The following is a 10,419-nucleotide window of genomic DNA, read 5'->3' as shown; positions in this document are numbered from 1 at the left end:
TCAATATTGCTCTCCTTCAACTACCTTGGAAGCTAGTGACGATACATAACGCATGGTATATAATATACGCAGGTGTCATCACTGTCTGGTCAGTTGATCATGAAATTTGCCACCAAGAACAAGCGCTTAAGAGGCCCTAAACATGACGCAAAATTGATATGCTCAGATAGGGCTTTAAAATTCCAAGGACAAGATGACGTACATGTTAGTAGCGAACAAGTATGGGCGCCGTCTACTGGCACTCCGGCCGCTTCAGTTAACTCTGGATCACCAACCACCACACGAGGCTTCAACTCTCCGTGTGGACGGCCTTGAAATGGGTTCCTATGCATCTCGGGAACCATGGGTCAAGAATGCAAAGCAACAGGACGCAGAAACGATACAATTGATACATCGGATTGCAAGGAAATCTGGCGCAGCCAGCACCAACGTGGCTGTCCTTCTTGTCCGTTCTGTATTGCAACTACGACGCGTGTACAGAGCACAGTTTCATCATCTCACGAAGGCACAATGGGCTCGCCTTGAGGCCATTAATAACGAAGCCATGCGGACCATAACGGGACTACCACGTCTCACTCCGTTGCCTACCCTACAGGCCGAGTCCCAACTCAACACTATCGACGAACTCGTACACCAACGTCGATGCACGCGCCCTAAAGCCATCATATCTCTGCTAGGCTGCCTCACTGGCCCGATGCATGGGACACGAAATAGACAATCCAGCATCTACTAGACCCGATCTAGCTCCGTGGAAAAGGGTACAATTAAGTTACAATAAGGCTCTTGGTCGTCAGTGTGGTGTTGGGCGAAGGTGGAAGTCAGACTCCAGCCGTCCCGAAGTAAAAAGCCGTTTATTTAGCATATACAATCAAATATATAATGAAGAACAGAAGCACCCCCTGGGGAAAAAGAACTGAAATGAATAACGAAACTTAATATAACATACTCCCTCCCTTATTTTTAGTGGTTAGTTGTTAGCAAGTATTAGTAACGAAAAACCCCAAAGCATGCACACTGTACTTATTTACACATATTTACAAGCTATGTACACAATGACAGAACACATATTTACAACACAATGTCAGACCGCGAACTAATTGGTCTGATAGTCTTGGAGCCAGGCCGGTGGCCGGCGCTTTCGCACCGGCCGCGTTGGACGTCGCACAGGCGACGGGCTCGTTGACTGCTGCTGTGGTATGCCAGGAGACAGCGCCTGCGTCCTGGGAGAAGGAGGCTGTAGCACAGCAGGCTGCAGCACATCGGCAGACAGCGGCTGCGGCGTGGCAGGCTGTAGCGCCTCAGGAGACCGCGGCTGCGGCGTGGCAGGCTGCAGCACATCAGGAAGCTGCGACGTGGTGGGCTGCAGCGCATCAGGAGACCGCGGCTGCGGCGTGGCAGGTGGGCCTGGTCCCCAGGTGCCCCTCTCCGGAACCCTTTGAGGGCATGAAGGGCACTGCCATGGCTTATCACCTGTGTGGGCGGCTCCGGATGCCAGCAAGTACACGTTGAACATCTGCTCCCACTGCTCCCATGGCAATGACGGACGGCCGGGCGTCGGAAGGAAAAACGGTGGCGGAGCAAGCCCGATGAAGCTCATGGTGGGCGGATACGGACGGCGCAGCGGGGGTGGGGGTATGTTCAAGAAATCTTCGTCGCCAATGTGGTGTTGAGCGAAGGTGGAAGTCAGACTCCAGCCGTCCCGAAGTAAAAAGCCGTTTATTTAGCATATGCAACCAAATATATAATGAAGAACAGAAGCGCCCCCTGGGGAAAAAAGAACTGAAATGAATAACGAAACTGAATATAACAGTCAGTATAGCCCGGTTCCTCGTCAGGCAAATGCCCATGTTTCCCGCCTTCATCACGCCTATGACAATCAAGGCGAAGTGACTCTTGTAGCATACGCTGATGCCGGTGTTAATGGCACCATGATTCACACAGCTCTCATGTGTCCATTGATACCAGAGGCAGGCCAGACGTGCTCGTATGTTGCCGATCCTGCACCACCGGCCTACCTTGCGGAGCTTGCTGTCATACGAGACGGCTTGGCCGCGTTGCTACTTTCTGTTCAAGCTCCTCGATACTCTCAACTCATTATTCGCACACTCTACTCAAGCCATCCACGACATACGTAAGGTATCTCGGTCCACTCTATTCTTAGATAGCATTCACCGCCTTGCAGCCGCTACATTTATCCTCATACGCGTGCAGTGGGTGCCTCAAGCAGCTCTGCCGGTTCTCCTTGAATAGATATGGCAAAGCACCCGCACATTACAACATGCCCGCTTCCACATTTTTCTGAAGACGCCTGTGAATGACTGATCCGGTAAAAAGAAAACCTCCGATGTACCACACGAGCTCTCATATCTCCGTGTGGTTCAGACTCCCATCGTGGGTTAACCCGCCGAGGAGAGGTTACGTTAAGGAGACTACGTGTCGGAGTAGCGCTTACCCCGTCTGTGACCACCCTCTGGCCACAACAGTACCATGTTCCTTACGGCTCATCGTGCCCATATTGTAACACAGAAATCCAAAATGTGACAGTGACGCACCTGCTATGGACGGGCCCAGGACTTCACCTAAGCCGTCGCTGCCACCTACGGGCTAGTGGCCTTCGGCCTGGCCGCGCACCCAACCTTGAATGTTGGTTTCATGGACCACATCAGAGTTCACTCCTAGATTTTTTGCATGAGTCGAATCTGTTCATGCACTTTTAACAACCTTTGCATTATTCCTAAGGGCATGCTTCCGAATTAAAGAAAATGTTATCGCACTCTGCAGGACACGCCTGCATGTATAGGAAGTTTCTCGAATGTTATCGATGGTTCCATCCGCTGCCTGTCACCGAACCTTGTGTTATCTCATGGCAGGTATGTGCGAGGAGAATCGTGTAGAACTTTGTGGAAGACACGCGGGTCCCAGCGATATCTTTGGAACATTCGACCACTGATGTATAAAAAGCCGATGCGAATGACCCGCTGTTCTGATATTGACAATCACCGACTGCGTTTGCCCCGGTCTCCGTTCTTGTGTAGCCTGTTTAGCCTGTTTTTGTGGGCCCAGGTTCGCCAATAAAATTGAGTTTAGTCTTCCCCGGTATTGCTACTATGTTCTTTATACGTCACTAGCACGTGCCAATATGTTTAGGTGTCTCAAAAAATCTCGACCCGCGATAGTTGCTTAGTGACTATGGTGTTAGGGTGCTAAGCACGAGGTCGCCGGATCGAATGCCGGCCATGGCGGCTGCATTTCAATGGGGCGATATGCGAAAACAGCCGTGTACTTAGATTTAGATCACCCTAAAGAACCCCACGTGGTCGAAACTTGCGGAGTACCCCTCTACGGCGTGCCTCATAATAAGAAATTGGTGTTGGCACGTAAAACCCCATCATTTATTTTTTTGAAAAAACTCGGCAAATCTTGTTTTTGAAGTGCTCCAACAATCGGCATAAGTAGCCTACGTGGGCACCCAGCGCATTCAGCAGTTGTGGTCATGAAGCCACCGTCGAGGAAGCGGGCGTAAATTGTAAAGGACGTGTACGAGCGTGTGCTTGGTGTATGTACATATAGGGGGAGGGGGCTAGCGTGAATACGCTTACGCCTCTGTTTGACTGCGGAAACAACTATTTTCTAGGCAATTCCTGAAAGAACGTGAGTGCTGACGATGAAAACCAATATAAAAAGCTTTGGTATAAAGTTTGTAAAGAGGGGTAAGGTACCTCAGGAAGGCTGGCCAACGTTTCGATAGCAGGACCTATCTTCGTCAAAGACTGCCTCGTCATCCTCGGCATGTTATTTCTAAAGGGTTCGTGCAGTGACATCAAGTGCGGGTGTTGTCGCTGGTGGCTGGATAAAAAGGAAGAGGCTTCAGAGCTAATGAGTGCAGTCATCCGACGTCTGTGAGCTTCCTTCCCAAGACGAGGGGACAAGAGCAGGAGAGTGGGAGCACGGGGAGAAAAGAAAAGCAGAGAAAAAAAAACGGGGCGACACCAAAACGAAAAAAAAAGAAAGAGAGAAAGAACAAGAACACAAAATAAAGACGGGGGCTTGGGAGTGCGTTGGGGAGGCGAGGGGTTAGGGAGCATTCAGGGGTGTCATTGGCGGCATGTTATTGTGGCATTAGAAGAGCCGGTCAGCCGGTCAGTGCCGCGAGTTACACAAAAGACAAAAAACACATGAGTTGAGAGAGTGACTTGAGTAGCATAGTAGCAATAACGTTCAGTAATTTTGATGTAGTTAAGACGGTGACGAGGAGTCTGTGGTGCAATGTATGGGGGGAGTGAAAGGCAGCGGCATGGTCTATCAAGGGGCATTTCCTCAGTTGCTCAACGTAGGTGTCGTTACTGCGGTATTCAAAAGTTGCGATATCCTGGGTTGAGGCACCGAAAAATGCATATTGACTTCGGAATATGTTGGTGAAGGTGTTAAAAAAAAATTATAAAAAGGAAAGGAGAGCGGGGGGGGGACCGAAACCGGAATAACAAATAGGAGGGTCACGTGCGCAGTAGCCGCGGGGGCAAGTGTACATGGGAGAAGGGGGTCGTAGAGTTGAAATAAACGTAAAAACCTGAAAGGGTATATTAAATTGAGCAGTAGGAAGCAAAAATTTTCGAAATGGAAGAGTAGCTAAGGTTAAGAACTAAGGTTAGCTGGTGGCATAATGTGCTTCGTGCGTTCATTGGGGATATGAGATTTCAGACTTCAGTTACCGCTTTTAAAGATTCTAAGTTGCCCCGTGCCAAATTATTTCCCGCTGGGTGTAGGCAATTTAATTAGTATATGAGTTATGATTTCTTATATTTCCTTTCTTGAGGTGAACGAAAATTCGTTTGTCGTATATAGAGCCTTGCTTTGTCAAATATATGACCGTGTTCATTAAAGTGGCTGGCTGCTGCTTTAGGTAAATTGTGCCATGTGACCATTGAGTCAAACAATACTTGGTGTTGTGCGTGCCGAGGTATGCGTGGCCGGCAGGAGGTCTGGACCTCACTTCACGCAGAGTCAGAGACGATGATAGCTTTCTCGGCGAACAATTCTTTATAAAATATTTACGAGTTGGCGTGGTTATCAGGAGAGAGCAACAGAGCAGCTGCAAGCTGCCTAAATAACACCGCTCAGTCCGCAGATTCCCCAGATTGTCCCTAAGGAAGAATGAGGTCGACAAAGAGAGAGGGTCATGGCAGCCTCCGTGGTCCCAACGTCGCTTTCAGTGGCCGGCGCCTCCGGGCACCGCGCTGCGTCGTCAGGCCAATCTGGCGGTCAGTCGGAAAGGTGCACCGGACAAGTTTTATGGCCCGGCATAGGACAAAGGGAACCAACTGCAAGGCACAGGGTCGAAACATAGCCCTTCTTGGGTGGTGGGTCAAAGGGCTGCCCTGGGCGCCGCCGCTCAAAGGAGGGAGGCTGCATTGCTGCCAGCATGAGGAGGGGCCGAATAGCAGTCCGTGAGCCGGCGGCCGCTTCCGTCGTAGACGCCATGCAGCCGCGAAGAAACCCGAGCCGTGCACGTAGTCGTCGTGTTCTCGAAGCGGGCACCATGCAGGGATGAATGCTGCCTCCACGGTCGACACACCACAGCACTGGCCTCCCATAAGGCAAAACCCAGGGCACAAACATAACAGCTCCTCCGCCGACGGGGAAGATCTCGTACGGCGAGAAGTCTCAGCTGCTCAGCGGAAGAAATCTGCTTCGCTTCCTGTTTCCTGATTTTCTCCTAAATCACGTAAAACGAAACCACTGGCCGGCAGCGCCCAAACTGGCCGGCAGTCACACAACTGTTCTCGCTTCTTCACAAGGCTCATACGCAAAAGTATACAGTTGCAACCAAACGAAATTTAGCACAAGCTGGCAAGATAAACTAAGAGACGTGGCTTAAACCATCAGCATTGGCATTGCCTGCTCCCTTTCGATAGCGCACAATGAAATTCAGCTCTTGAAGTGCTGGACTCCTCCATAACAATTGGGGATTCTTGCCTGACATTTGAGCCAGCCACTTTAGCGGGCAATGATCAGTCTCAAAGACAAATGTCGTTCCGTAAAGGTAGCAAGCTAGTATTTGAGATGCCCAAACAAGGCATGCACATTCTTTTTCCGATGCGCTATAGGCATCCTCTCGTACCGTGAGCTTTCGGCTCGCGTATAATACTGGGTGCTCTTCACCATTGTCATCCTCCTGACACAACACAACCCCCAACGCACGATTGCTTGCATCGCCTTGTACAATGAAGGGTCGGTCGTAGTTCGGTGCACGCAGCACGGGAGAAGCCGAGAGAGTAGCTTTGAGCCCCTGAAACGCGTCCTCCTTGGCGTCATACGAAATTACTCTCTCAGGAGCTGATTTTCTTAAGGCATCGGTCAGTGGAACACCGCTAGCTCTGAATATTGGAGAATGGGACACATCTGAACATTGGTTATCGCATTCAGCTTCCTATAATCAATGCAAGGGGGTGGGTCTCTACCCGGGACCTCTACAAGAATGAGCGGAGAAGCATAGAAGCTCTCGCAAGGCTCGAATATCTTAAGTTCTAGCATCCGCTCAACTTCTCTTTTTGACATTTCCTGCTGTCTCGGTGCCGTCCTGTAAGCTCGTGAGTTCACTGGACTCTCGGATGTGAGTTCTATGTTGTGAGCCATCAGCTCCGTCTTTCCTGGATTTTGAGAAAACATGTTCTCTTCTACCAAGTTATTTATGTCAGCCAATCGCATGTCTGTCAAAGCTTCCTGAGACCCAGCGACCCTCATCACATCTTCCGCATCCGTAATTTCATTCATTCCACTTAGGCATGGAATTTATGTCGCTACTTCCTCCGTCATGTTGAGAGCCAAAGTAACTGTTTGCTCCTAATGCGACATCTGTCGTCACTTGTTACTAGCATGCTATCTAGTGAGCTGGAGTGCGGCAGGAGAAATAACCCGCCCACACAGTTGGCGTCCTTCATCAGTGCGCTCTAGAACTTGCTTTGCCTGGTTGTTCTCCCTGTGTGCCTAGCAGCCTTCACCTCTGTATTTTCTGCAATCTCTCTCTCATGCTTAACAATCTCTCTCTCACTACTCACAGATATTTAAGGGTTTTCTGGCTCAATTTCGCACTCATCGACGAGTGGATTGCTCACTTCCACGTCGGTATCCCGTTCTTTCGTATCCAGCTTAGCAGCCAAGGCACGCACTTAAGATGTCGTTATAGAACAAGTAAGTGTACTACGGCGTCAGCTTTTTAGAAACAGCCGCCTCAGTACACACTTCACCAAATGGCCCGCTGAGCACCACATCTGCGACCGGAAGGCACCCACTCCTGTCCTCTAACACAGGCTTCATACAAACGCAGTTGCCATTGTACTGCTCCTGCTTCACATAATCTGGGTACACCAAGGCAATGGTTGCTCCACTGTCCTGCAACACGTTACAGTTTTTCCCATTCACCTGCATTTTAGACAGGTGCGGTTTGAGCAGCGCATCATTAATCTGCGAGTTAGAAACGTACGCGAACACAACTTTTGGTTTGCGGCAGCCGACAGCTATGTGACCGGTTTCGTTCCAGTTAAAGCACGTCACCGGCCTCCGTTCTTCGAACAAGCTCTTCTGTGAACGTTTCTTGCGAATCTCTCTCTTGTTCCCCTACCGGCTGCTCGTGAACCTTCGGCTCCACTTCTTTCGCAGCATCTTTCCCATTACTGGGCCTAGCTGTACCCTTCCAGCCACTCCTTTGCACCGCACCGGCGATCGCAGCCTCCTATTTAATTCCTCTGCGTGAGGCATCCTCATCCGCCAAGTCAGCGACTGACTGCACCGACTCGACACGATCCCTGTCTTGAATCCAAAGTTTCATTGCGTCCGGCATCTTTGAGTAAAACTGCTCCAAGGCAACCACCTCTATCGCCTTGTCAAAGCTGCCAAAAGCTTTGGCGCCTTTTAACCACTCGGGCAAATTTGCCTTTAACTCATAAGCAAACTCGGCAAAAGTAGCGTCCTGCCTTTTGTTCAGATTTCCAAATCTCTGCCTGAATGCCTCTTCTGACAAATGAAACCGCTTCAATAGGCGCTCTTTCACCTAACTGCAGTCGTCAGAATCATTTGCAGGAAACATCGCAAGCACATCTGCTACCTCGCAGGGCAACAAAGTAAGCAAGCGCCGCACCCAAGTGCTGCGAACAAGTTTCAACTTTCCGCAAGTTCTCTCGAAATTTGCAAGATAGAGGCCTATGTCTTGCCCAACCTTGAAGGACTGGGTAAGTTTATATAGATCATAAAGGTCATGTCTACCAGTGTCCTCTGATTCCGAAACCACACTTGCCTTTCTAAACTCGACTACAAGTCAAGGTTTCTCAATCGGAAGTTCCGTTAGCTTCTGCTCGTCCGCCTTGCCCCTTAGGATCTCATTCTACATTTCTACGATTTCCTCTTTCGCAAGATTCGAGCTCTCAATCGCTTCAATGATACTTGCTTTCGTGATTTGAAGCTGAACTTCAACGCCTAGCTCCTCGCAAAGGGATATAAGCTGAGTTCTAAGCAGCCGTTTCAGATCCATCGCGCAACACTGGTGTGACAATGCCTCGACCTCTACCCAGAAGCACCAAAACGCACGCTTCTGCGGCAGTTCCGTACCAGCGACTAGGATTGCACCTCTATCCAGTCAGCCTGGTCACTCAAAAGAGCAAAGCCAACACTCACCAGCCTTAAGCTGTCCCTCACTTTGACCTCGGTGTGCTGTCGTCCGCAACACTTCAGGCTCGATCCCACCGCTCGCCATCCAGTTGTTGCGCGTGCCGCGTTATGCGTGGCAGGCAGGAGGTCTGGACGTCGCTTCACGCAGGGCCAGAGACGAGGAGAGCTTTCTCGGCGAAGAATTCTTTATACAATGTCTACACGTTGGCGTGGTTATCAGGAGAGGGAAACATAGCAGCTGCAAGCTGCCTAAATAACACCCCTCAGTCCCCAGATTCCCCAGACAGTCCCTCAGGACGAACAAGGTCGAGAGGGCGAGAGAGGGTCCGGGCAGCCTCCGTGGTCCCAACGCCACTTTCAGCGGCCGGGGCCCCCGGGCGCCGCGCTAATTCGTCAGGCCAATGTGGCGCTCGGTCGGAATGGTGCGGCGGGCCAGTTTTATGACCCGGCATAGGACAAAGCGAACCAACTGCAAGGCACGGAGTCGAAACATAGTCCTCCTTGGATGGTCGGTCGAAGGGGTGCCCCGGGCACCGCCGCACAAAGGCGGCGCCCGGGGGCCGGTACGAGGAGGGACCGAATAACAGTCCAAGACCCGGCAGCCGCTTCCGTCGTAGACGACGTGCAGCCGCGAGAAAACCCGAGCCATGCACGTATTCCTCGTGTGCCCGAAGCGGGCACCATGCGGGGATGAATGCTGCCTCCACGATCGACACACTACAGCACTGGCCTCCCATCAGGCAAATCCCAGGGTGCAAACATGAGAATGGGTGAGACTGGAATACAAATTCTTACAAGACTCAACGGTCACCGCGCGGACACAGAACACAATTTACCTAACGCAGTAGCCAGCCACTTTAATGAACATGGTCATATATTTGGCAAAGCAATTCTATATACTACAAATATGGGTGATTCCACGAGAGATCAACACGGGTCCAAAAATTAATATTTTAGATTTCATTGAATATTTTATATATTATGCGCATATCACTCGGTAGCACTAAAGTGAACATGGCTTCTTTTTCAAAATGAATATTCCAGGAGGAAAAAAATAACGAGATTCTTCAGTGTGGAGGTGCCTATTTCATGCACAAAGCATTTTCACAAGTTCACAACGATGTGAAATACAATATGTTACAGCTACAAAGAATACATTCTTGTGTAAAACGTAGACGTAAAGAAGGGTCAGCTAGGCCTGTTTGAGGCTTCCCTGCAAAACAGAAGTGTTTGAGAACAATTCCTTAATTTGCTACACTCCTCGAAAGTTGCTATATTTACGATTTTTATCAACTAAACCAATCCATGTAGCCTCTTGAAATTTGCTGGACTGTGAGACCTTCACTTACTCAACAGATGCGCTGAATATTCTTGCTGCATCACAAATTACCGTTTCTAGAATTCGCCTCAAATTTGAAGTTTGGATAAAAATGAAAGCTATTTAAAAATCAAAATAAAAAGAAATCCATCCTAAATGTTTCTAAAAATCTCGTAAAAAACTGTTCACAGGCACGTGGAAAAGAATATTAAAAAAGGTGTTGCTATATTTTCATTGTAATCACAATACAGCTGGTAGAAATGAGAGCTTTGCCAGAATGCAGCAAGGTGCTAAGTAAAAGGAACATCGGGGTAAAAAGAACGTGCATAAGGCTTTGACTTGCCTAAACTTGACCGTAATTGTGACGTAATAGCAGTTTTGGTAAACTAGAATTATTTCCACCACGCCGTTCTAAAATGTTTGAATTTCCGACATAAATT

General features: G+C 49.5%; 1 protein-coding gene across 1 annotated transcript; it reads right to left on the bottom strand.

Annotated features, from left to right (window-relative positions):
* Positions 1-1,093: 1,093 nt before the first annotated feature.
* Positions 1,094-1,597, bottom strand: LOC139051489 (uncharacterized). Its single transcript, XM_070528465.1, has one exon. It carries the CDS (start codon positions 1,595-1,597, stop codon positions 1,094-1,096), a length of 504 nt encoding a protein of 167 aa, XP_070384566.1.
* Between the last annotated feature and the right edge of the window lie 8,822 nt (positions 1,598-10,419).

This window comes from Dermacentor albipictus, unplaced genomic scaffold (assembly GCF_038994185.2).
Source record: "Dermacentor albipictus isolate Rhodes 1998 colony unplaced genomic scaffold, USDA_Dalb.pri_finalv2 scaffold_12, whole genome shotgun sequence".
Taxonomy (NCBI): Eukaryota; Metazoa; Arthropoda; class Arachnida; order Ixodida; family Ixodidae; genus Dermacentor; species Dermacentor albipictus.
Note: the sequence above shows the minus strand (reverse complement) of the source record. Positions and strands in the feature narration are given on the sequence as shown.